The sequence below is a fragment of the Oncorhynchus nerka genome, linkage group LG6 (genome assembly GCF_034236695.1).
Source record: "Oncorhynchus nerka isolate Pitt River linkage group LG6, Oner_Uvic_2.0, whole genome shotgun sequence".
Taxonomy (NCBI): domain Eukaryota; kingdom Metazoa; phylum Chordata; class Actinopteri; order Salmoniformes; family Salmonidae; genus Oncorhynchus; species Oncorhynchus nerka.
In genome coordinates this window covers 54,826,055-54,853,876 of record NC_088401.1, presented here as the reverse complement: position 1 = coordinate 54,853,876, position 27,822 = coordinate 54,826,055, and the positions used below count along the sequence as shown (strand labels likewise).

General features: G+C 42.3%; 2 protein-coding genes across 4 annotated transcripts; both read left to right on the top strand.

Moving 5' to 3' along the window:
• The first annotated feature begins 1,425 nt into the window (after positions 1–1,425).
• Positions 1,426–20,698, top strand: LOC115130668 (cationic amino acid transporter 3-like). Of its 3 annotated transcripts, none has more exons than XM_029662025.2 (12): positions 1,426–1,568; positions 12,624–13,042; positions 13,463–13,624; positions 13,843–14,014; positions 14,259–14,377; positions 14,465–14,687; positions 15,035–15,174; positions 15,282–15,384; positions 15,461–15,696; positions 15,947–16,113; positions 16,376–16,484; positions 16,767–20,698. In XM_029662025.2, the coding sequence occupies exons 2-12, from the start codon at positions 12,676–12,678 to the stop codon at positions 16,907–16,909; spliced, it is 1,941 nt and encodes a 646-aa protein (XP_029517885.1). In that variant the 5' UTR covers positions 1,426–1,568; positions 12,624–12,675; the 3' UTR covers positions 16,910–20,698. The 3 variants fall into 3 exon arrangements, with proteins under 3 accessions (XP_029517885.1, XP_029517886.1, XP_029517884.1); XM_029662026.2 differs by having other exon boundaries at positions 12,607–13,042; XM_029662024.2 differs by having other exon boundaries at positions 12,604–13,042.
• Positions 20,699–20,894: 196 nt separating this feature from the next.
• LOC115130666 (ubiquitin-like protein 3) lies at positions 20,895–27,782 on the top strand. The gene is made up of 5 exons (XM_029662023.2): positions 20,895–21,782; positions 24,700–24,808; positions 25,167–25,253; positions 25,628–25,705; positions 25,915–27,782. Exons 1-5 carry the CDS (start codon positions 21,756–21,758, stop codon positions 25,965–25,967), a joined length of 354 nt encoding a protein of 117 aa, XP_029517883.1. The 5' UTR covers positions 20,895–21,755; the 3' UTR covers positions 25,968–27,782.
• The last annotated feature ends 40 nt before the right edge of the window (positions 27,783–27,822 follow it).

The window sequence follows — 27,822 nt, the reverse complement described above, 5'->3', positions numbered from 1 at the left end:
TATTTTCTTCATTGTAGAATAATAGTGAATACATCATGAAATAACACACATGGAATCATGTAATAACCAAAAAAGTGTTAAACAAATAAAAATATATTTCAGATTCTTCAAAGAAGCTACCCTATGCCTTGATGACAGCTTTGCACACTCTTGGTATTCTCTCATCCAGCTTCATGAGGTAGTCACCTGGAATGCATTTAAATTAGCAGGTGTGCCTTGTTATAAGTTAATTTGTAGAATTTCTTTCCTTCTTAATGTGTTTGAGCCAGTCAGTAGTGTTGTGACAATGTAAGGGTGGTATACAAAAGATAGCCCTATTTTGTAAAAGACCAAGTCCATATTATGGCAAGAACAGCTCAAATAAGCTAAGAGAAAGGAAAGTCCATCATTACTTCAAGACATGAAGGTCAGTCAATCTGGAATATTTCAAGAACTTTGAAGGTTTCTTCAAGTACAGTCGCAAAAACCATCAAGCACTATGATGAAACTGGCTCTCATGAAGACCGCCACAGGAAAGGAAGACCCAGAGTTACCTCTGTTGCAGAGGATAAGTTCATTAGAGTTACCAGCCTCAGAAATTGCAACCCAAATAAACGGGTTAAAGTAACAAACACATCTCGACATGAACTGTTCAGAGACTATGCGAATCCTGCAAAGAAACCACTACGAAAGGACATATAATAAGAAGACTTGCTTGGGCCAAGAAACACAAGCAATGGACATTAGACTGGTGGATGAGTCTAAATTTGAGATTTTTTGTTCCAACTGCTGTGTCTTTGTGAGACGCAGTGTAGGTGAACGAATGTTCTCCAGATGTGTGGTTCCCACCATGAAGCATGGAGGAGGTGTGATGGTGCTTTGCTGGTGGCACTGTTTGTGATTTATTTAGAATACAATGCACACTTAACCAGCATGGCTACCATAGCATTCTGTAGCAATACGCCAACCAATCTGGTTTGCGCTTAGTGGGACGATCATTTGATTTTCAACAGGACTATGACCCAAAACCAACCTCCAGGCTGTGTAAAGGTTATTTGACCAAGCAGGAGAGTGATTGAATGCTGCATCAGATGACCTGGCCTCCACAGTCACCTGACCTCAACCCAATTGAGATGGTTTGGGATGAGTTGGACCGCAAAGTGGAGGAAAAGAACAAGCACTCAGCATATGTGGGAACTCCTTCAAAAATATTGGAAAAGCATTCCAGGTGAAGCTGGTTGAGAGAATGCCAAGAGTGTGCAAAGCTGTCAAAGGCAAAGGGTGGCTACTTTGAAGAATCTAAAATTATATTTTGATTTGTTTAACACTTTATTTGGTTCCGTGATTCCATATGTGTTATTTCATAGTGTTGATGTCTTCACTATTATTCTACAATGTAGAAAATAGAAAAAATATTGACTCAGTAGGTGTGTCCAAACTTTTGACTGGTACGGTACATTAGCGTGTGTTGTATCAAGTTTTTAGACCGACAAGTCACACCTTTTTTTCGGACTGTAAAGTTCAATCAGAAGACCAATTGTTTTCATCTTGCTGATCGCAATTTATTTTGGGGCCGATCAATTCCTCAGGTATGTAGCTAACTAATGTTTGTTATACCAAAGACATCGAATGAAGATTGTATTTGCTAGCGATGTGTTCCAAGAAAGAGTCTGAACCAAAGCGAGTGCTCATCGATAGGAATTAATTAACTCAACGTAATTCAATGTATGGTGATTTATAGTGAATAACAACACCTGAATCGAATGTGGCAGTACCAGTTGGTCAGCTGGACAACATTTTCGCGATGCCCAGCATGAATTAACGAGACTCTTTGTAGCTTTCTAGCGTAGTCTGGCAGACATGCTGGAGTGTTTGGATCTAGCTAGCTTTTCAGACAATTCAACTGTCGGTTCTCTGGTTTTAGCAAGTCTCCCTCAACCATAGGGCTTGACTGCTAACGTTAGGTATTTTTACTGGCACGTGAATGGACCGTCTAATTAATCTTGCTGTAAATCAGGTAGCTAGTTTACCAACCTCGCCAAACGTAAACGAGTTTAGTAATAATGTAAACCATGAGCGTGTCGATAATGTAAACCTAAACCTAATAATGTAAACCTAAATTCGTGTCGAACATTCCTTCTCTATTTGATCTAACGTTATCAATGTACTCTTGTAATCCGGTTGGTGTTTATTTTTCTTCCTTGTCCAACACGGACTGTTGTGTGCAAGCCTGCAGCTCTCCCTTTTAAATGTATTAATAATTTTAGCTGGCTAGTTAATACAACCTGGTCTCCTAGCATATCGTATTATTCTGTATATACATGTGGTACACATTTAATATAGTATATTGATTTGTGGATATCAATCATCCATGTTGTATGATATTTTACGAATTCAAATTCGTACCATATGTTATGCACTTGCTAAATCTATCATATGTTACGAATTCCATTTTGTTGTGGAAAATATTAACGTTAGCCACCTATAGCTAATGCTAACGTCAGCTAGGCTAGGGGTTACTTTGGGTTAACATGCTGAACAAAAATACAAGTGCAACATGTAAAGTGTTAGTCCCATGTTAAATGAGCTGAAAAAAAATCCCAGAAATTTTCCATGTGCACAGAAAGCTTATTTCTCTCAAATGAACAAATTTGTGAACAAATTTGTTTGCATCCCTGTAAGTAAGCATTTCTCCTTTATCAAGAAAATCCATCCACCTGACAGGTGTGGCATATCAAGAAGCTCATTAAACAGCATGGTTTTGAGGGAGTGTGCAATTTGCATGCTTGCTGCAGGAATGTCCACCAGAGCTGTTGCCAGTGAATTGAATGTTAATTTCTCTATCATAAGCCCCCAACATAATTTTGGAGAATTTGGCTGTGCGTCCAACTGGCCTCACAACCGCAGACTACGTGTAACTACGCCAGCCCAGGGCCACATCCGGCTTCATCACGAGGGATTATCTGGGGGGGAATTCTGTATGTAATAAAGCCCTTTGATGCAGAATTATTTTTCTTCTGATTGGCTAGGCCTGGCTCCCCAGTGGGTGCACCTGTGCCCAGTCATGTGAAATCCATAGATTAGGGCCTAAATAATGTATTTCAATTTACTTATTTCCTTACATGAATTGTAACTCCGTAAATTTAAATTGTTGCATGTTGTTTTTATACACTGCTCAAAAAAATAAAGGGAACACTAAAATAACACTTCCTAGATCTGAATGAATGAAATATTCTTATTAAATACTTTTTTCTTTACATAGTTGAATGTGCTGACAACAAAATTTATCAACCCATGAAGGTCTGGATTTGGAGTCACACTCAAAATTAAAGTGGAAAACCACACTACAGGCTCATCCAACTTTGATGTAATGTCCTTAAAACAAGTCTAAATGAGGCTCAGTAGTGTGTGTGGCCTCCACGTGCCTGTATGACCTCCCTACAACGCCTGGGCATGCTCCTGATGAAGTGGCGGATGGTCTCTTGAGGGATCTCCTCCCAGACCTGGACTAAAGCATCCGCCAACTCCTGGACAGTCTGTGGTGCAACGTGGCATTGGTGGATGGAGCGAGACATGATGTCCCAGGTGTGCTCAATTGGATTCAGGTCTGGGGAACGGGCGGGCCAGTCCATAGCATCAATGTCTTCCTCTTGCAGGAACTGCTGACACACTCCAGCCACATGAGGTCTTGCATTAGGAGGAACCCAGGGCCAACCGCACCAGCATATGGTCTCACAAGGGGTCTGAGGATCTCATCTCGGTACCTAATGGCAATCAGGCTACCTCTGGCGAGCACATGGAGGGCTGTGCGGCCCCCAATGAAATGCTACCCCACACCATGACTGACCCACCGCCAAACCGGTCATGCTGGAGGATGTTGCAGGCAGCAGAACGTTCTCCACGGCGTCTCCAGACTCTGTCACGTCTGTCATGTGCTCAGTGTGAACCTGTTTTCATCTGTGAAGAGCACAGGGCGACAGTAGCGAATTTTCCAATCTTGGTCTCTGGCAAATGCCAAACATCCTGCACGGTGTTGGGCTGTAAGCACAACCCCCACCTGTGGATGTCAGGCCCTCATACCACCCTCATGGAGTCTGTTTCTGACCGTTTGCTGGGGGTCATTTTGCAGGGCTCTGGCAGTGCTCCTCCTTGCACAAAGGCGGAGGTAGCGGTCCTGCTGCTGGGTTGTTGCCCTCCTACGGCCTCCTCCACGTCTCCTGATGTACTGGCCTGTCTCCTGGTAGCGCCTCCATGCTCTGGACACTACGCTGACAGACACAGCAAACCTTCTTGCCACAGCTCGCATTGATGTGTCATCCTGGATGAGCTGCACTACCTGAGCCACTTGTGTGGGTTGTAGACTCCGTCTCATGCTACCACTAGAGTGAAAGCACCGCCAGCATTCAAAGGTGACCAAAACATCAGCCAGGAAGCATAGGAACTGAGGACACCACCTGCAGAACCACTCCTTAATTGGTGGTATCTTGCTAATTGCCTATAATTTCCACCTGTTGTCTAAACCATTTGCATAACAGCATGTGAAATGTATTGTCAATCAGTGTTGCTTCCTAAGTGGACAGGTTGATTTCACAGAAGTGTGATTGACTTGGAGTTACATTGTGTTGTTTAAGTGTTCCCTTTATTTTTTTGAGCAGTGTATTTTTGTTCAGTATAGTTGCAAAGTAGCTAAAATGCCTAAGTTGTCCGTGATGAGATTCAAACACGCAACCTTTGGGTTGCTAGACGTTCACATAGAGATCTCCACCCCGACCAACCACCCTCCTTTTCCTTTTTTCCTGACATTACCTGTCTTATGTAACATACCAATTATGTCACCATAGCATATCATACTAATTTGTTTCCCAGATTTATGTTTACTATGTTACATCTAGTCTATGAGACCTATCTGAATGTCTCTAACTGATATATTCAATAAAAGATAGCTGATTAAGTAGCAATGGGATATGCACTAAGTGAGTACTGACACTTTCTATTGTGGAAGGCTTGGGTCTATGTATGTTTGGTGTTGTATAACTATGTTCAAGTACCTGCTGAGGCTTGTCTTTTCCAGGTGTTACACATTTCTGTGGCTTTTTTTTTCAGCCAAAAAACTTAATCAACAATCAAACTACCACACCTAGCTTTTTTCAGGGTTCCAAGGATCGTTTGAGTGTTCAGTAATTTATGGTAACCGGAAAGTTAATAACCCCGCCTGAAGGCGTGTCACCCAAGGAGACAGTCACAGGCTGTGCAAGTGCATTATCTGCTTGAGACCTGTGAGTGCCCCCGGGCTGAGAGTATGGTGGGTGACGAGGAAAACAGCTCTCTTGGAGGACATGCTGGGTAATCAAATATGTCATATACTGTGAGATATAACCTCCAAGTATAGCATGGCACTCCAGTACTCCTTTCAGCCTTTTGGTGAAATTGTATTATTGTGTGGAGACACGGGTGCGGTAGTAGATAGAGGGCTTTACGTAAGCAAGAGATGGCTGATGCTCTGTCATCTTGGCCCATAATTAGTTTGCCCGTAGACAGGGATCTGATGAATAGCAAATGCTGTGTGTGCATCAACTGGCATCATTTCAGAGAAGCCAAAGCAAATTAACCATGGAAACACCCACAAATTGAGCATTATGCCCTGTGTCTCATTCCTTAGCCAAAGTTGGCAGTGACTCATTCCATTGTCAAATGATATGATAGGTCTTCTGAATGAGGCCTGTTTCCTTGAATTGTTGGAACTGAATCATGAACCTTTTTAATGTAGCTGTACAGACTAAACCTGAGCACTCACTTTGATGGAGGCCACATTGTTCCCCTTTTGTTGTTTTTCCAAACAATAACAATGAGTGGGAGTAGAACCTTTGTTTTTCTTGAAATGTAGAACTTCTGAGCATGGAACAGCTTGTTCTAGTTGTAGTCATGTTTGGCAAGACAACAGTATTGCGTTGTTGAATTCAGAAATGTACTGGCACCCAGGTCATATTTCCTGTGTCATAAGTTCTGCTTTACAATGGTTCTTCTATGTTTACAGTCGGGATTTAAATTTTGCAGGTTAGAGGTCTACTATTTCACTTGCCACATTGGCGAGTGGTCAGGGCTCCACAGTGCGAGCATTTCACTCGCATTTGTGAATACGAAGTATGATCACATTAATAGCTAAATCAATTCTGCAGTAGCTGTTTTCAGAGTATTTCTGCCGTGTTGTTTCATAGCTGGTAAACGCACAAAGTCAAAGAACTACGAATTATATACTATAGCCTATCCTACCTCGCGCTGCTGTGCGCACGTGAAGAGCTGAGTGAAGGATTATTTTTTGAAGTGCTGAGCACAGGCATAGTGGTCTAATTTAGTTGAAACGAAAGTCTACTGAAGTGAGACTTTGTCACTGTGTTTCTTGGCTATTTACATTGTTCACAAGCTATGTTTTTCAATGTTTTGAGTTTCAAATGCTAGGGAAAAGAAGACAACACGGCTACTAGTCAGACTCATTCTCACAAGCACAAACATGACTCGAGTCGCCTTACCACTAACAAAGATTTTTATTACCTAACCAAGATAGACCAGAGCTTGTTCTTTTAAAAAAAAAAATACATTGGAACAAATTAGTCATCGTGGGTGGAACAAGCAAGGAGGTGGGCAGAGCCAAGCACGAGCTAGCGAGATCCTTTGGCGCGTTCTAGCACATATTTGCATATTTATGTTAGGGAATGCCTACTCTGAAGTGCGCGTGTGCAGTAACTACATTTTGCACTCCATCTAAATATCTACATGTTTTAAAAACTTTGGCGAAGGGTGAAGTCTACAAAACTTTGTCCACTCAAATGTTTAATTGATGAGAATTTGATTTTGGCCGACATTCTGCTATCTTGTTCCATCTTCTCCCACCACCGGCCACTGGGCTTTCCACTCATCACTACCAAATGCCAATCCGATGCTTCACATTTATATATCTGTCTCATTGTTCTGTCTGTGACTGTAACCTCCTGTCATTTTTATGTTTAGTTTAAAGAAAATTGAACTTTTATTTAACTAGGCAAGTCAGTTAAGAATAAATTCTTATTTACAATGACGGCCTACACTGGCCAAACCCGGACGACGCTGGACCTATTGTGCGCCGCCCTATGGGACTCCCAATCACGTCCGGTTGTGATACAGTCTTGATTCGAGCCAGGTTGTCTGTGGTGACGCCTCTAGCACTGAGATGTGGTGCCTTAGACCGCTGCGCCACTCAGGAGCATGTTAAAGGGGCAAGTGAAAATTTGTCCCCAAAAAATTAACGAAATGAAACAATATATTTATTTCTTACTAGTAATGCATGTATTGTTTTAGGAACATTACAAAGCATGCTCATTTGTTTTATTATACAGTGGCTGGTGGGCCAAAATGTTAACTTGAGGCCCTCTTTACAGTTAAACATAAAAATATAGCTGCGCCACTCGGGGGCCCAAAACAGTTCTATTCTTTAATACTTTTTAGAAATGACCAGAACATGCAATTAATTTCCCACATCATATTGAAAAGACTTTGTGGTGAGGTTTAGCCCACACATTTTACCATGGTCATGCTAGGCTACACAAACATAATCATGACTAATTATTTGTTCACCTCTAAGAAGGTTAGCAGGCTTATGTAACACTGTTGATTATCCTCTTAATGGAGGAGAAAGGCCAACTGTGCTTGATATAGTTGTTATTCCAGAGTCTGGATTGTCCCAACTTAGCCTGGCTAGTATGTCAGTCTACTGCGCCGAGTAGATGACAGCATGAAGCCAGGCAGACCTTGCAATCCCATTTTGACTGTATCTCTTATCAGCCTAAAGTCAGAGAAATGTTACTGGTCAAATTGTTAGGAAATTGTATGTGTCGTGGGTGTAGTAACTTGTGACTGAGATGCCTGTTTGTTGAACTCATAGCCTATAGCAGGTACATTCAACGTGTTCTTACGGGGACAGATGTAAAAAGGTTAATTGCACGGGAGCCGGACGTTTTGCACATGCAATTATTCTTCAGAAGAACTGTTAAAAAAAAGCAATGCATTACCACCAATATAGCACTTTGGAGTGTGCTCAACCAACACCAGTTAAGGTGCAACCAAAACAATTGCTCATCATTGAAAGGAAAAGGCGCAATGCTCGCTCATCATTATTTTTGTTTTATTTAAACAACCATTAAAAGCTTCTTAATTAAAAGTAACTAATTAAAAGCTTAATTAAGCATCACAATAAATAAGACAAAGATATGCCAAATTCCAGTCTGAAGGAAGAATTCTTTGAATTCATTTCTTTCAGTCTTTAGATGTTTGTCACACCCTTCTTGCGAGCACCAGAGGGTGAAATGGAAGGCACATGCGTGTTCCTGAGAGTCGTAGCTTTCAGGAATGTGGTCATAGCTTAAACCGTTCAAACGCTAGAGAGAAGTTCGTATGAAGAATTAATAATCAACATGCGACATACGCGCTAGAAACCACACTATAGACAACCACCATAGTGCTTGTCTTTTTGGCACTGAATGTCGGATTTGTTCAGAATTTATCTAAGGGCCGGTATAAATTAATATACGGGCCAGATCTGGCCTGCTGGCCGCCAGTTGAATAGCCCTGGCCTATAGTGTATACACTAAATGTAAGAACAAGGGCCACAGGGGTATGATATCTGGGTGTAGGAAATGCAGTTGCCTGTGTCCCCTGTAGACATGGTCTCCTGTCAGCTAAACAGAGTTAACATGGACGCTCTCTCCCTCCTGATGAGGTGTGTTGCCCAGACCTGGCCTGATTAAACTTGCATGGCCTCTCCGGTGTGTGTGTGCCAGGATCAACCCTTCGACCTGGACCCATTGCCAGACAGGAGAGCTTTATTATGTCCAACCATGGTGCCCACACAGTGGGCTTGGACAGCAATTTCTTTCCTGTTGAATAGTTCCTTTTTTGGGCACAGTTGGATAGGGCAATTCTTACCCAGCTTTGTATTGGGATCATCTGTCTGCTTCTTAAAAATTTAATCGGTCTGGTGTGTCAAGTCAGAGGCCTTTCATCATGTTTTTCCATTCCCCTCGCTCTCCCAAGCTTTATTTGCCAACTATGCTACCATTCCTGCTATTCCCCCTTTCACCCTGTTCTCTTTTCATTTATTTTCTTCATTCTCCTATTTTTGTTTTTCTGGCTGCACATTAATGGGGTTGTTGACTCCCTCCCTTTCAGTCTTTCAGATTCAATATGGTCTCTGCCAAGGTCAGGGTACTGGTCAGCACTATGCTCTACTGCAGGGCTTTCTTTCCTCGAGCGGCTACCAGCCAGTGATCGGGGCCTAAATGGCTGCCTGACATGATTCACTATTCAGTCAGACTGCCTTTTAGAAGCAGGTAAATTCCATGTAAAAGGACCTACGGGCACCAACACCACAAGTTCATATGAGCATGTCAAATGAAAGCTAAGAGTCTCTATTTTTGAGAAATTAAGGCATATATACATTTTTCAACCATTTTCCATCCTAAAAATGTGGAATAAGCAAACGCTATGATTTCTTATCAAACAGATGGAAAAGGGGTCTTAGAAAACATCTACCAGAAAGTCTTAAAAGGTGTTAGAAATATACCAAAAAACAATGTTGAAGTGAAGACCCCTGCCAATTAATATCAACACTTTTTTATATTTAGTTTATAAGAGAAAAAGTCAGCATTCTGTAAGTTCAAGAAATCGTGCCTTGGAATTCCATTACCAAAAACCCACATCATTAGACATGATCCAGACCTTTGGCGACTACTAAGTCTTTTTTTTAAACCTTCCGCTTTAGGCTGGATTTGTCGGTGTATTTCATACATGCAGAATGACCTACATTGACCACGAAGTCCCTAGTTTGAAATCAACTTGTTTTCTGGAAGCTGTACTGCACCATTTGTCCCCCACATGGGCCAGCCCCCTAGCAATTTGAGTTCTAGCCAATGAGCTTCAACCCCTCGCCATTTCAGTGAAGACTAGCAAGATGCACATGCAATGACGTGGTGTACATATCTGCACATATGTGACGGTAGCAATTTTCGGGGACCACTTTTGGCTTGTGGGCACAACTTTAAGAACTACAGGCAAAAAAACTTTATACAAAAATGGAGAATCTCTTTTGAGATATTTTCTCATTTCTCTCCCTCATGAGGAGGAAGGATAATGAATGTTCACAGAACAAGTAAAGGTAGACATCAATTAGTTGTAGTGTTTTACTGATATCAGTTTTGTTTATGAATTAAGTGAATTGGTAACAGAAGTTCTGCAATTGAATTGGCTACAATGGGGAAATCATAGTTGTCACAAACCACAGTTGGGTCCCCTGCTACTGTCCTCCCTTCTGCTGGCATACTGTCATGTTGATCTGCTAAGTTTTCTTTCTGTAGTCTGGTGGTCAAAGCAAGAGTGTAAAAAGTCTCTCCAATTAATGTCACCTCTCCCAGCTCTTATTGACACCTACCCATGAGCCCCCTCTCTTCCCATTTTACTGTAATCAGCATCCTCTCCCACTAAGCACCATCTGACACCGGACGTCCATGAATGATGAAAAGTAGTTGGAATTTGGTCCAGCCTGATCTTGATTTCAACGTCCACAGACGTCTGGTACGGCCTTCATTTGGCCCAAACATAGATGTCCATGTGCTCCAAGTGGCGCAGTGGTCTAAGGCACTGCATCGGAGTGCTTGAGGTGTCACTACAGACCCGAGTTGGATCCCAGGCTGTGTCACAGCCGACTGTGACCCGGGAGACCCATTAAGCGGGGCACAGTTGGCACAGTGTCGTCTGAGAAGGAGGGTTTGACCGGCCGGGATTTCCTTGTCTCATCGTGCTCTAGCGACTCCTTGTGGCGGGCTGGGCGCCTGCAAGCTGATGTTGCTCGCCAGCTGGATGGTGTTTCCTCCGACACATTGGTACAGCTGGCTTCCGGGTTAAGATAGCAGTGCGGCTTGGCAGGGTCGTGTCTCAGAGGACGCATGGCGCTCAACCTTCGCCTCGCAAATCAAATCAAATGTATTTATATAGCCCTTCGTACATCAGCTGATATCTCAAAGTGCTGTACAGAAACCCAGCCTAAAACCCCAAACAGCAAGCAATGCAGGTGTAAAGTCCGTAGGAGTTGCAGCAATGGGACAAGACTGTAACTACCAATTTAGATATCACAAAATCACTATTTTTTTTCTTACATTTTTTATAGATGTCCATAATTGTTTCAGGTTTGGACCGGACCAAATCTGAACCAATCATAGACGTCTATGTTTCACAAGTTTGGACAGCACAGTACAGTACCATATAGGAGAGTGCTGTACACGACTTTAGTACGCTAATGTACTGAACTATACTTTACTGAACTCTACTGTTCTGTGCAGTACTGTACTCTACTGTGCTGTACTTTAATATCCAAAATTGTGAAACATAGACAAATACGATTGCTTCAGGTTTGGTCCGGTCTGGTCCAACCAAGTTTGGCAGTAGAGCTCGTTAAAATAATAGCAAGTGTGTAGAATAATACCCAAATATGCAAATTAGGTTATTTATACCTTTTGTGTACCACTTTGGGATACATCACCATGAAGAGAATGACATTCAAATCCATAATTATACATTTTTGTGTAGGACAGATCAGGCACCCATGATGGAATTCCATAATCGCAATTATGTCACCGGGTGTAAATCCACTTCACTTACTGTAGTTCCAAAATATATTTTTTTCAGAGTCAAGATGCCTTGTGACAGCTGACCCACCATTCTGTTGGCAGACATCTTTGAATCTTAATTCTTAGCAGATATTTAAAAACTGAGTAATATTTTACCGAAATGTTGTTACCAAACTTTGCATATGCACAGTTCTTCCAGTAAATGTTTCTGTAAACTGTTCTGTGTAAATTGTTAAAAGCAGCCATTGTGCATGGAGTTGTATGGTTTGTTTAACTTTGAAATCAGTGGTTTTTGTTTGGAATACATTTTAAGTGAAAAATCTGAGTCTCAGCGCAATTCTGTTACTGTGGGATTGCCCAGCACTGTTAACGTAGTGTCAGTGTTAGATCAGCAGAGAGATTGGGGATTGACGAAGGATGCATGTCTCTAATGTTGCAATTGGGGATGTTGTGCTTACCTACACTTCAGATGATGTAAAATAGGGTCTAACTTACAATAAAAAATGACGATTTTTTTATTTAAAAAAAAAATGTGTAAACCCAGTTTGTAAGCTTTTTAGTGATCAAACTCAACTGTTTATCTTATCCAGTGATGAAAACATCGGTGTCTTATGGTAGGGTGTGTTATGCAAAATTGGTCAACTTTGAGCACATCTTCTAAATGTTTTGGCATTCATGTCCACAGTCACTTTTTGACCACTTCTACCATGGGCAAATATGTTTAGAAAGTTTTGTTCAAATCAAAATGCATGTGGTCAAAAAGTGACTGAATTCAAACAGAATGACCCTTCAGAGAATTATGATACAGTTTTGGCATCTACTCTACATGTGTGAAGAAGCGTTTTTCTGACTGACATTTTACTCCCCATTTGATTATATGATATCTTGCTTCTGAGAAAGTAGTCGATTACAAAATAATGATTGTTGTGTCTGGACTTGTCCCTCCAAACCACTCCCCTTTCTCATTTGACAGTAGATTGTCCTCTTCCTCAGTTGGCTGTAAGAAGATCCTTCATCTCCTCTTGATTTGGTGACCTGTCCTATCATGGCTGAAAAGCTAGCGTCCTTCGGTAAGATGCTGCTCCGGCGACGGGCGCTGGACTGTAACCAGGAAGAGAGCCACTTCGCCCGCTGCCTGACCACGCTGGACCTTATTGCCCTGGGGGTGGGTGCCACTCTGGGGGCCGGCGTCTATGTGCTGGCTGGAGAGGTGGCCAGGGAGAAGGCCGGCCCAGCCATCGTGCTCTGCTTCCTCATCGCAGCGCTCTCCTCTGTCCTTGCTGGTCTGTGTTATGCTGAGTTTGGTGCTCGTGTGCCCAAGACTGGTTCAGCCTACATGTACAGCTATGTGACTGTGGGGGAAATCTGGGCCTTCATCACTGGCTGGAACCTCATCCTCTCCTATGTCATAGGTAAGTCAGAAGTGGGTTAGTAAAAAATGAGTGATTTTTAAATTAAGAACAAAAGTGATTTTAAAAAATGGTCAGGAAATGTTTGATTTTTTTTGTGTAAAGTTGCAAGAAACATGTTTTTAAAGGTAAAAGCAGGATATGAGGTGCAAGGATAACATGAATCTATGTGACTGCACACAACTCCAAGCTGCTTAAACTGCAGTGATATTACTGCTATACCCAGCCAGTCATTTGAGATAATCAGCAATTATGAGTAGCTGAATAATTAGACTGAATGATTAAGATTCTGACGAGGACGTGAGCTGAAGAGGTTTTACAGGCAGAGCAAGTGCCTGGTCCTTCAGAAGGATTGCCTCATGACAGAAGAGCCCTTGAATGTATGACTCCAACCTCTCATTGTAAGTCTCTCCCCCCTTTCAGGCACAGCCAGTGTTGCTCGGGCCTGGAGCTCCACCTTTGACAACCTGGTTGAACAGAAGATCTCAGACTTCTTCAGAGCCTCCATGTCCATCAAGGTCCCTGGGAAGATTCTTGCTGAATACCCAGACCTCTTCGCCTTCATCCTGATCTTGCTGCTCACTGGTGTGGCTCACATCTCATTAACATAACTCAGAACACATTTGAAAGCATTATAGACAACCTCAGCGAAACTACAGCTACTAAAGAGAGGTTTCTATGGCTGCCTCTTCATTGCTGCCCTAGAGCAAGGGCAGAGTGCCCATTCAGTGCAGCATTATGATTGGCTGCGCTTGGTCGCTGCCCACATCTGTGGCTCTGACACTTTGCTAACACCCACACAGGCCTGCTGGCGTTTGGCGTTAGCGAGTCGGCCCTGGTGAACAAGATCTTCACGGGGGTCAACCTGGTGGTGCTGGGCTTCGTCATCATCTCAGGCCTGGTGAAGGGAGACCGTACCAACTGGAACCTCACTGTGGAGGACTTTGTCAACACAACCAACATCACTGATCCAGAGTGAGTCACCAAAGACAAGACGGGCAGGGGAGCTCAGAAAGAGGACTTTATTAGGCAGGAATGGTGGTGTTTTAAAATAAGCCCTATGCAGTAATTGAGAGGGTACGAAAGTCTGTTTGAAAAATAGATCAAAGCTTTTGCAGCCATCAGGGGTAGCAGTTCTCTTCTTGAAGACTAAATATGAAACGATTACTCTTTCTCTTGGGCATTTTTCTGTATTTTCAAGTTCTCTATCTTTGTCCAGGATAATTAAAGAGAAGTTTGGCACCGGGGGTTTTGCTCCATTTGGCTTCAGTGGAGTCCTGTCTGGGGCAGCAACCTGCTTCTATGCCTTTGTGGGGTTCGACTGCATCGCAACAACAAGTAGGCCATTTCTTCTTGTCTCTTGACACCAGAGTATTTTTTTTCTGTGGTTGACGACTCAAATTTAAACCATCTCTATCTACACAGGTGAAGAGGCCAAGAACCCTATGCGTTCCATCCCCATCGGTATCGTGGCTTCTCTGCTCATCTGTTTCTTTGCCTACTTCGGGGTGTCTGCGGCTCTCACCCTTATGATGCCCTACTACCTGCTGAACAGAGAGAGCCCACTGCCAGAGGCCTTCAGTTATGTGCACTGGGACCCTGCCCGCTACATCGTGGCTGTGGGCTCCCTCTGTGCCCTCTCCACCAGGTGACTGGCACAGACAGTTTCCCATAGAGACTTCTCATGGCCTTGTGTGCACTTCTAGCAAAGGTAGAAAGGCACCCAGATGGCAGGCTATTTTTAGTTCATTTATTTTTGTGTCTGAACAGATGTTTCTTATCATATGCTGTGCTTTCAGTTCCTTTTTGTTGTTCGTTATTTGCCTGCAAATAACCAATTATGATGTGGAATATATGAACCAAACTTTTTTTGTTTCTTGTGTTCAATGTTGATGGCCAGTCAGCGTTTGTGGACTGTCCAGGGACATGGCTGACCTCTGTGTGATGGCGATGACTTTGCCTGTGTCTGAGTCCCTCTGTCTTTTCTCTGTCCAGTTTACTGGGCTCAATGTTCCCCATGCCCCGCGTAATCTATGCCATGGCTGAGGACGGCCTGCTCTTCCGCTTCCTCTCAAAGATGAACATAAAAACCAAGACCCCCCTGTTAGCCACCATCGTGTCGGGTATTGTAGCAGGTAAGCTTAGCCCTTGCTTTACTGTGCACCAACACTTAGTTTTCTGTCAACTGTTTAGCAGCTACTCTATGTTTCTTAGAATTGAAATGGATTCTTTCTCTCTGCAGCCCTGATGGCATTCCTGTTTGATCTGGCAGCCCTGGTAGACCTGATGTCGATAGGAACTCTCCTGGCATACACACTAGTGGCAGTGTGTGTGCTTATCCTCAGGTTAGTGCAGAGGATCTTGGCTAAAAAGAGTTCTCAGTCAACGTAGGGTTGACTCTTTATGTGTATTTGTTCTCAGGTACCAGCCGGGTACCCTGGGCCTCAGCGGTGCCAGTGAGAAGCTGGTGGAGCTGGTGGGTCTGCGGAGGGCAACCATGGCGGAGGGGGACAGTGGAGACGAGTTTGACCAGGAGGGTGAGGGGGAGACCAGGCCCCTCAGGGAGAGGTTCACCCTCAAGATGCTGCTGGTGCCCAGCTGTGAGGTCCCCACCAAGACCTCCGGACTTATCGTGTACATCACTACCGCTGTCATCTGTGAGTCTCCCCCTTTTGTCAGGGTGAAGTGTTGATGACGTTTAAAGCTGTTTTGGGTGTACCAGAATAGCTCCACATATTTAAGTGGAACTTTGTTTGATAAGTTTGGCATACTGGTTACAAATGGAAGCAGCTGTCTGATAATTTCAATGCATTCTCTCATTTGCATTATGTATGACCAAGAACTGTAAAGTATAATTAAGATTCCACTATACATGCTGAAGTTCACAATCTCTCTTTTTCTCTATAGCTGTGGTATTCACCCTGCTGTGCGTAGTGCTGGCTGTGTGGGGGGCAGAGGTGGTGAGTGGCCACCCCCTGTGGGTCACCATATGTGCCATACTGGCCTTCTTCGCCTTCCTGTGTGTGGCCATCATCTGGAGACAGCCCCCGAGCAGACAGGCACTCACCTTTAAAGTATGATGGGAGTTGTCAATCACATGACTCAGTTCACGTTTGTTGTTTCATTCATCCTGAGAAACCATTTCCTATTTACTGTAGGTTTCCGCGTTCTCCTAGAAACCACTGTCTGTCTGTACTTGTTTCATTGAATCATCAGCTCTTAGCATAAAAAAAGCTAATTAACATTAGATGTTGTACTTGTTAGTCTTGATTATGTCCAGTGTTTGCTAATTGTGGTTAATGTAGAAACAAAACCAAAAAATGTGAATCCCCTCAGGTACCCCTGCTCCCAGTGCTGCCATTGGTCAGTATCTTTGTCAACATTTACCTCATGATGCAGCTGGATGGGCCAACATGGTGTCGCTTTGCAGTGTGGATGACTATTGGTTAGTGAGATCCCCACCCCTTATTTTTGCTTTGCCTCTTGCTCTTGTGCCGATCTGTATTATTACTCAATGTTGTGTTACTCAAGGAAAGGAAAGGGGGATACATAGTCAGTTGTAAAATTGAATGAAAGCATTCAACGGAAATGTGTCTTCCGCATTTAACCCAGCCCCTCTGAATCCGAGAGGTGCGGGGGCACAAGTACAGTGTCTCAGTGAGGTTCACCTTTGACATGCTGCAGTTTCACTGTTTAAATCCATTTTTCTTCCTTCTCTTTCACCTAGGTTTTCTCATCTACTTTGGTTATGGGATTAAGAACAGCTCAGAGGCCTCACCCAACCGTGGTAAATTTGAGACAGTCCTCCGATCAAAGAGTCCCATCTACCTGGCAGAGGATGACAGTGAGGTGGAAGGGATGACACCTTAGAGGAGAATAGTGGTGGAGTAGATGGTGTACGCCCCAACAACATAACACGCAAGACGAACAGGTGCACGGTCTCATCGCGTTAATTTTCAACTGTCGGGGCATTGTGCTACAACCGACTGTCTTCTCCTTTGTTGATATTTGGTCATTCCTATAATGTAGAGAGACCCTCACATGCTAAATGGATTTTGGATGTACAGTATCAGTCAAAAGTTTGGACATCTACTCATTCAAGGGTTTTATTTGTATTATTTTCTACATAGTAGAATAATAGTGAATACATCACACCTATGGAAAGCACACATGGAATCATGTAGTAAGCAAAAAAGTGTTAAGTCTAAATATATTTTATATTTGAGATTCATCAAAGTCACCACCCTTTGCATTGATGACAGCTTTGCACACCTATGGCATTCTCTCAACTAGCTTCATGAGGTATTCACCTGGAATGCATTTCAATTAAGTGTGCCTTGTTAAAAGTTCATTTGTGGAATTTCTTTCCTTCTTAATGTGTTTAAGCCAATCACTTGTGTTATGACAAGGTAGGGGTGGTATATAGAATATAGCCCTATTTAGTTAAAGACCAAGTCCATATTATGTCAAGAACAGCTAAAAGAAGCAAAATGAAACGACGGTCCATCATTACTTTAAGACATGAAGGTCAGTCAATCCGGAAATTGTCAAGTACTTTGAAAGTTTCTTCAACTGCAGTCGCAAAAACATCAAGCGCAATGATGAAACTGGCTCTCATGAGGATCGCAACAGGAAAGGAAGACCCAGAGTTACCTCCGGTGCAGAGGATAAGTTCATTAGAGTTACCAGCCTCAGAAACTGCAGCCCAAATAAATGCTTAAGCGTTCAGGTAACAGACACATCTCAACATGAACTGTTCAGAGGAGACAGCATGAATCATACCTTCATGGTTGAATTACTGCAATAACAAAAAACACTACTGAAGGACACCTATAATAAGAAGAGACTTGCTTGGGCTAAGAAAAATGAGTTGTAGACATTAGACCGGTGGAAATCTGTCCTTTGGTCTGATGAATCAAAATTTGAGATTTTTGATTCCAACCCACGTGTCTTTGTGAGATGCAGAGTAGGTGAGCGGGTGTGGTTCCCACCGTGAAGCGTGGGGGTGCTTTGCTGGTGCACTGTCAGTGATTTATTTAGAATTCATGGCACACTTAACCAGCATGGCTACCACAGCATTCTGCAGCGATACGCCATCTCATCTGGTTTGCGCTTAGTCCCACTATCATTTGTTTTTCAACAGGACAATGACCCAAAACACACCTCCAGGCTGTGTAAGGGCTATTTGACCAAGAAGGAGAGTGATGGAGTGCTGCATCAGATGACCTGGCCTCCACAATCACCCAACCTAACCCAATTGAGATGGTTTGGGATGAGTTAGACTGCAGTTGAAGGAAAAGCAACCAATCAAGGGCTCAGCATATGTGTGAACTCCTTCATGACTGTTGGAAAAGCATTCCAGGTGAAGCTGGTTGAGAGTGTGCAAAGCTGTCCTCAAGGCAAAGGCTGGCTACTTTGAAAAATCTCAAATCAAAATATATTTGATATATTTAACACTTTTCTTTGGCTACATGATTCCATGTCTTATTTCATAGTTTTGATACCTTCACTATTATTCTACAAAGTAAAAAATAAAGAACCTTGAATGAGTAGGTGTGTATTAACTTTTGACTGGTACTGTATGTGCACTGAGATATACACTGATTGTACAAAACATTAAGAACACCTGTGATTTCCATGACAGTCTGACTTGGTGAAAGCTACAGTCCCTTATTGATGTCACTCCAATCAGTGTAGATGAAGGGGAGGATACAGGTTAAAGAAGGATTCTTAAGCATTGAGACATTGTCTATGTGTGCCATTCAGAGGGTGAATGGACAAGATTTATGTGCCTTTTGAACAGGTTATGGTAGTAGGTAAGAGGCACACTGCTGGGTTTTTCATGCTCAACAGGTTTCTATGTGTAACAAAAATGATCCACCACCCAAAGAACACTTAGCCTACTTGAAACAACTGTGGGAAGCATTAGTGTCAACATGGGCCAGCATCCATGTGGAACTCTTTCGACACCTTGTAGAGTCCATGCCCTGACGGCAAAAGGGAGGGGAGCGTGCAACTTAATATTAGGAAGGTGTTCTTAACGTTTTGTACGCTCAGTGTATACTCGATCAACATGAACTTGCCAAATTTCTGCATATCTAACCATTTGAAAGCTTTTTTTGTATTAAATATGTCATTTAGGTGGTACAAATGGCATGCCACAGAGTTCCTCCATGTTTAATGTGTTATTCTCGTGCCTGGTTGTTTCTGCCTGAATTCAGCCATTTTCCCCAAAATGGTGTCTGATATCCACTGTCTTTGCCCTGTGAGTTACTGCTGAGTACAGTAAGCACACCAACAGGGTATGTCGTGTGTCCTCCTGTCCATATAGGTAAATTACTATGGTATTATTTGTGTTCTTTGGGGACAGGCAATACCAAGGAGAGGGTCAAACCACCCCAGAACTCACTGTCTGCACTTTAGAGAGATGCTTGACAATGAAATTAAATTTTGTAAAACTTGGTCCTTACCCAAAAGATGGTAATATTTTTAATTTTTTAAGAATTTATCATTTTAGAATAGAGAATATTTTTTTAAACAATCATTAATTTGAATTTTGTTTTCATATTTATACATAGATATGTATGCTATATTTGTTAATTATTGGAAGAGCTGCCCAAATAATTATTCAATTTAAAATTATGCTCTTAACTGTAGAGAGAAATAACTTATTTTTGTACCATGATGATCGACAAACTCTACCAAATAGAGAGATGTCTATAGGAAGGTACACTGAAGAAAAATGCTGATATTCCTTGGAGCCCAAAACTGGCACTACTGAAAGGTAGAGAAAGGATTACAATACATTAGCCTAGTATGAAAGGGCTTACAGGTTTCATTCCTGTTTTAAGGTCTTAATCTCGTGGTACATGTTACTTACATGATTGATTCCATGTATAATTTTGTACATAACTGTTTTGTATATAATTGTGTCATTGATAGATGGGCCTGGGTTTTAATCTCTTAACTCTGAGTGTCTAACTGAATGTATTAATAACATGAACTGAAAACCCCACCAGCCTCAGTCCAATTTTGTTTCTAGACACTTTGCTGTGGTGTTCAAATCAACTTGTGTTTTTTCTGTTTTAACTATGTGCCTCAATTTATTTGCTCACTTCAAGGGTATGTATGTAACTGTTATTTGTATTCTATGCCTATTTACGAGATGTGGAAATGGTCACATCACAGATAATCAATTCAAATTGGTATCCCTTCATATTATTGCGATTTAAATGACCATTTTAAGATCAAGACTGGCCAGTCTTATGTAAAAATGGCCTAGAAAACACTACAAATAGCTGTGAGTAAAAGTCTACAATATGGTATTTTTGTATTTTATTTTTATGCTTCCAGGGGGCTCAAAGCTTGTTACAGAATCATGTTGCAAAGAAAAGTCTTGCACATTACGTCAGTGTCTCATACAAGGTTTTGTGGAGTGAGTTACAATACTAGGATGTTTACAAACTACCTTGGTCATCAGAACAGTATTTGAGAAAATATAAATTGTGTTGTACTAACTATTTCATGTCCATTTGTACTCTTACTGATTTTAAAGCATAGTAGAACAGTACATGTACTATCTGTAAATGTGTCAAGAGAAATTACTGTATATAATCAATGTGTTTTTTTTTTAAGTAAATTTGAATCCTCAAATGAAAACTGTCTGACTTACTGATTTTTTTTTTTTTCAGACTTTACAAGGTGGCTTGAAACAAATGTCAAATTATCCCAATTTCTGTTGATTTCCTTCGTGTCCGACTTTCATCACTTGTTCAATCAAAATGGAATCTTATGGCAAGACTGCAACTCCCAGAAATACTTTTCGTTTCCTATGTTGACAAACAGCTGATTTCCGGTGTCTTTAAATGTCCTGCCATTATTCTTCGACAAGCAGCAGTTAGGTTCGATGTTATTTGACGGAAAGAGACACTCAAACGTGGGATACGTTTAACCATTGGGATGTTTATATATTTAAGTATTTGTTTTATACCGTTACGGTCTTTAGCGATGTGAGTTTTTTTTTTGTTAAGATTAACGGTAGTGATATCGCGGGTTGTCTTTTCTGTGCTCCCACAGTTCCTCTTTTCTGCCGCAGTCAGATATGTTTACTTTAGTTACATTTTAGCAACGTAGCTACCTACCTACATAAATTAGTTACCTACCTTGTAAATTAACACCGCTACCTAACGTTTCTTCGGGTGTCATCTCCTTGCTAGCCAACCATGCTACTAGTTACAAGCCAGCGTTAGGAGATCTTGTCAAGCAATACGGATGATTTTGAGTTAACCTGTCGAGGATAAAGCAACGAGTTTATAGCCATCTGTTGTTAACTAAGTAACGTTAGTGTTGGCAAGCTACTGAAGCTAGCTAGCTAACTAGCTAATGTGTAGCCAAATGCTATGTAAGTAAATAGCTTCCGTCGGACAGTGTATGACTGCTAGGCAGTGGTTGATTGATACATACGCTTGACACCTAGCCACCATCGTTCGCAGATATCACATCAACAGGCGAATCTTGTAACCAATTTTATGTTTCACGTTGGTCAGAGCGCTTGAATTGGTGCCAGGCTGTGGAAAGCAGAGAAAGGAGGGGGGGTGGGGGGTGAGAGTAGTGAAACGCACACAGTGTTCTTTGTGCCAGGGGTTTGGCCCAGTCTCCATCAGCAAAGCGCAACACTAACTGCCCAGTCGGCTCTGTTCAGAGCAGCTTCAGAGCCATGACAACTCCAAGGGATGTCGATATTGTGAGTATTAATTGCAACCCAACATAACCAATCCTTAGTTACTGCATAAGATCCAATGCTGTGCATGTCTAATATTGACGTGGTTACAGTGCGTGTGATGTTTTCCATGTCAATGTATTTGGAGGCTAGTTTAGGATCAGGGATTAACTCAAACAGAATAGCTGCTGTTTCTGTAATCATCTGTCAAACTACATTTTGAGATTGCCCCACATTTTTTTGTAGAGGTGAGCCTTAAAGGCCCAGTGCAGTCAAACATGATTTTTTTCCCCCTGTGTTTTTATAAACATTTCCACACTGAGATGGGAATAATGCTGTGAAAATTATAATGCACTTTTAGTGTAAGAGCTGTTTTTCAGACTGCCTGAAATGTCAGCCATTTTTGGTGGGAGGGAGTTTTGGCCTTCTATGGTGATGTCAACATGTGGTAAATTGGTTAATAAGACCAATCGAGTTCCAAACCTCTCTTCATGTAACAGCTAATTTAAACTTCCCTTCCCCACTCAAAACATTCCCAGACAGTCTTAGCTAAATTCTTGCTTGAGAAATTGTTCTTTTTGCTAAGAAACTTTTTTTTTTTTAATTAAAAAATCTTTATTTTTTTATTTTTTTATCTAGTTAAGCTACTTAAATGTTATCCAGAAATGATTTGCTATTGAGATTTAAACGCCTGCATTGTACCTTTTAACTGATTTGATTCATATCCCCAAATCACAGCTCTACCCTCTTTGATATTGTTCATTTCTTAAACAAACCTGTATGACCAGTGTAACACAAAAGTGCCACGGACATGGTTTTTAAGGCATGGATGGAGAGGGGATTTTTATTTATTTTTTTAACTGAGGAGAACCAGTCAAATTGAAATCATAAACAATCTAAAAATCAATGCAGAAGCTAGTAGGCTACTCTGGACTGCCTGTAATGTTGTACTGATGCCAGCTTGTGGTGTTCTGGATTCCTCTACTTTTCCTTATTTGGTAGAATCCCTCATTGTCACATTTCTGTTCTCAATGCAAGCATGTTGAAGACCTTTTCTCTTAATTCAAATCTGAGTTTTTAAAGCGCATTTTTGTTTGTCTCTTGATTGGATAATCTTAACAGTATATCCTTGATGGATTAAAATAAAGGGCAGCTGGGCAGATTCTAGTTTGTTTTTTGTTTGGTTGTGGATAAGGGGGGTTAAAGCTTGTTAATGATGACATGGGTATGTAACCCCACGGAGGGGTTATGCAGTTCATGGGGGGGGTGGGGGGTGGGACGGGACTTCCTCTGCTTAGGAGGGGGTTGGCGTGTTTGTAAACGGATCATTGTAGGACTGTCCTGACGTCACACCTGGTGGCACGCTCTTTGTTCTGGCTTCCCTGATTACCAACAGAGAAAGTTTAGGATCAAATGAACACATTGTAATATGTGGGGAAAATACCCATCTGTTAACGTAACATTGATATTGGTCTCCAAACTATAATAGTATTGGTAGGCCTAATGGTTGGAATGCCATGATTTCCCAGGCATTTTCTGGATTCTGGTGGAATACCAATATCTACTTTGGTGAATTTTTTATCTATTTTTAATGTGAGGCAGTGGTTGGTTGTGTTACGATTCGTCAACTAATGCAGAGGAGGGGTGGAGACTGTGTGCCTTCCGTCCATAATGATGCTTCAGAGCATTTTTCCCTATCAGAGGTTCTGACCTGGGGCTGCTGCCACCACAGGAGGGAAGGCTTTGAGCCTGGGTCTCCTCTTGTGCAGGCACTGCTGTGTATGCTTAAGGCTACTTACCGTAGCGGATGTTTCATGAGTTGATAATAGAGCCCATTTACATAGCCTACATGGAGTGTCTGACAGGAAACCTCAGAGTTGCACTACCTCAATCTACTTCATGTGAAATTATGTTTCCCTATTGCCCAATGGGATTTCAATTTCATGACTTGTATGTGCTATGATTTCTCAGAAATAGTCAGTTGGTTTTATTCATTTGATTCATTATTCTGTGGCATTTGGGATTTGACTCAATGCACTGGACCAACTGCCTTACCTTGTCCTTCTCTTTTGCCATTTATTCCCAGCAGAACTCTGCAAACAGCATGTGGATGATGTAACCGTTAAACCAAATAACTATTTTAAATCCAAGAATATATATATTGTTTTAATTGCCATTACCCAAGTCTCCTAAAAAGTAAACCAGGACCTTCCTTTTGGACTCTGTAAATGACTAATACATATGAAATGGTCTCTGTTTGTTTTAGGAGCCTTTTTAAGGCTTTGGGGAAACATGTCATGAGGTGCTAGTACGATTAGGGCAACATGTCAAACACATTTTCATGTATTTTTTTTTTCTTTCGTTGCTTTCATTTAGTGGACTGGGTGGGTACAAAGAAGAGCAGGGAAAAGCCCTTTCTAAGACCTTCACGTACCCCCCCCCCCCCCCCCCGGGTTACGCGTTGGCAATATCAATGTAATAATGTGGCCCAGGCCTGTCTGGGACACCTGGGGTTATCACATTAGGCCGACAGCCCGGAGAGAGGAGCTGCTCTCTGCCTCAAGCCACTGAAGGCCCACTGTTCTCCCCCTCCACCCCATCACCCCCCCAGCTCCACCCTTATCTATGCCCCGTCCTACTATAGGGGCTCACTACACAACAAGCTCAGTCCTCTCTGAAGGAAGCAGCCCAGTCAAAGGGGCTGAGAGCTGCACCAGAGAAATCTAATTAGACTGGAATGCCAGTTTTGGTGCAGGCTTCCGAAGGTCATCTCATGTCATTGGAGGTGAGAGAAAACGGAAGGATTCCATGTGATTAGGCGAAGCTACGTGCCTCTCATTGCTCGATGGGGTGGAAATGTGGACTTTTATTATACTGTAATCTTGTGATTTCTGTGGAGCATGTGTAGGATTATTCAGATGTTTTGTTTGGGCCATTCCAGGTGAACCTGCGTCTTATCCTGGTCAGTGGGAAGACACAAGACTTCATCTTCTCCCCCAACGACTCGGCCATGGACATCGCCAAGCACGTCTTTGATAACTGGCCCTTGGGTGAGTTTTTTTTGCATGTTGGGAGGTGGACCAAGAAACTACCACTTCACTGTCTTGTTTTCTATTGAGTTGTATTGCGGAATTAATCGGGTCACTTCAACTGTCTGATTTAGTGTACTGGGCATACTTCTATTTCTTGTTGTGAAAGCCCACTTTGATGTCCGTTACTGTTACAGGAACAGCTATTGGACCATGCCTTGTGTCGTAACACTTTATTCCATCTCCACACCCCTGATGATGGTAGTAATGTTTGTGTGGGTTCAACCACTGCAGGAAGTGTCTGAGTGTTTCTGGCGCCGATTAAAAAAATAAAAAAATCTCCCCTGAGCTTCTGTCTGTTGTCTCATCGCTCCATCAGGATGGGAGGAGGAGCAGGTGAGCAGCGCCAGCATCCTACGCCTCATCTTCCAGGGACGCTTCCTGCATGGCAACGTCACCCTGGGAGGTATTTGATGGACCCTCCTACACACACACACACACATTCATCCTACATGTCTGAAATTTACTAGTGAATACTGTGATTGAATGACCTGTCCTTTGAAATTAAGTTTGACCCTAGAGTCGGTGTCCGCTCCCACGCAAACATCTAATTAGCATAATAAAAACATCAACTGTTGAGTAAGAGATTCAGTTTTTTTGCATGGGCTGTGTCTCAATCCACCACATCTGCCGATGGTGGCCTTAGACTCTAGAGGGTTACCCGTGCCACACTTAAGGATGGAGAATGGGCATTCGGAACATGTTTAATACCATAATTAAAGAGGATTTATATATTCTGCATATTAATTGTTCATTGTCTGTCCTTTTTTGTTTTCTAAGCTTTAAAGCTGCCCCCTGGCCGAACAACTGTCATGCACTTGGTTGCCAGAGAGACCCTGCCAGAGCCCAACTCCCATGGTGAGAACCCCTCCGTCTCGTTCTGTCTCATCTCAAGGAGGTCAACCCATCCCATCACTTAGCTGTCAGGGACCATGTTGAGCTGTAATTGCTACAGCTTTAGGCCTTATGGTCCCTTTTGAACCGGAAAGTCTGGTGATATTTGCTCTCTAGTTGTCGTGTTTGCAGTTGTCTCACCAAGTTTCTTTCTATCGTCCTCGTCTTTGTAGGTCAGCGTAACCGGGAGAAGACCGCGGAGAGCAACTGCTGTCTGCTCTTGTAAAGACGACAACAAACCACAATCCTCCCCTTAACCCTCCCCCACATTCACCCCTGCTCGGCTTCTGTCTGCCCGTCAACCATGGATTTGGAGAGATCACAGGGAGATGGGTCACAGAGCTGTCAGCCTACTGTCTGGCACATGTTTGTGGCACTCTGGCCCAATCGGTGGCTTTGGAATTATTTGTAGGTTGTTTTTTTGTATTTTTTTTGTACCCATTTATTCAGATCTATTTTCTTTTTTCACCCTTTTGCCAGATTCTGCCTTTTTCTTCTGTGTTGTAAAACCATGTTAAGAATTTGTACATATAATCTCCGTGGTTACCCAGGATGAGATAGCTGGGTGACCATACAGGTTTTGAAGACCTCCCACAGAAACACTGTCAAACTATGACTTCGGAACATTGACCCGTACTGTGGCGTTGGTCATTTGCATTGACTCGAAGTATCTTTCTGCTAATGAAATGGAAGTTCCCATGGCTCTTGTAGAACGGCGTTAAAACCTCTCATTGCACTTAACTGGGTTGTTTATTAGAGTGTTTCTCGTGTTTGTTTGTTTTTTGTATCGTCTTAATCTCCCCATCTTACAGAGGAAGAGAGAATAATGTCCTACTGTTAGACAAAGTGCCATCCTCCTCACCCGATGTAGACCGTGCACAGTACAGTAGTTGACTCTTACTAGCAGGGTGTGTGTAGTCTGCCATAGCACCAGTGGAGTGGTGTGTATCTCTGTGACATGGGCCACACTCGTGTTTGTTCCTGGACTTGGACCAAACGAGGAAGAGTTCAAAGTTGTACACCTGTGTGTGTGGCATTGTCATGTGTTTGATCACCTCGACGGTGAATGATGAACTGGTCTAGCTAGAAGAATCTGAACTAACTCCTACACATTCTCCCCCTGGTTGTGAAGCCCTGCTTTTTTTCCCCCCTTTTTTTTTTTTAACTGAGTGAAAAGTATTGAAGGATTGCTTCTGAGTGACCATTGTCATTCTGTATGGCTTCCACCTCTGATCAACATGACCATTTAGACTACATCCCGTCCCATGGGACAGCCCCCTCTCGCCACTCCCCGTCCGACCTCGGTGAGGAATAAGGGAATCGACACCAGGAGCCAGTCAACAGAGAGGTGTTGGTAGTTGGAGGTCTTCATGGCCAACTACAGGACATTAGGACTAGAGGCATGAGGGAGCAAGTCCTTGGAGAGGGTTCCCCTCTGGAAAATAGGAGGAAATGATGATGGTATTTTGACCTCCTTTTTGTTTGGATGCTGTCTGTTTTTGTTTGCCTTTTTGATTGTGGAATTATTCAGTAATATCATTAATATTGCAATTGGAAAATGTCAATTTTTATCTTGTATGGATATTGTTTGTCCAGTTGCTGATGTCTGACTCCTGTTAATTGAATGCCTTTTGTCCCAGGAGTTAGTGTGTGTGTGGGAATTGCGTATTAATTTTACATGACTGTATGTGTGAGTGGATAGGTTGGGGAAATGACTGAGTGTATGGAGACAGTTTGTGTATTTGAGTAATGGGTGTGTGTTTGTGAAAACCTAAAAACGGTGTGTGTGTGTGAACACTGGAGGTTAGTGATGCAGGTGGTGGAGTAGAACAGATTGGTCTTGGGTGGCTGTGGTTTCCATGGAAACAGTGTGACTCCTACCTTTTAGTGAGTGTCCTTTGGTTAGTGTCTGTCAACCAATGTCACTGCTATGAAATGTAGCTCAATATGAATAAATGTATTTAAAAAAAAAAAAAGAATACTAATGAAATGTGGTCTGCTTAAAGCTTGTATTATAAATTAATAAAACATCTTAAAGAAATGTTCTAAGTTTTAAAGTGTGGAACACTGCTTGGACAATA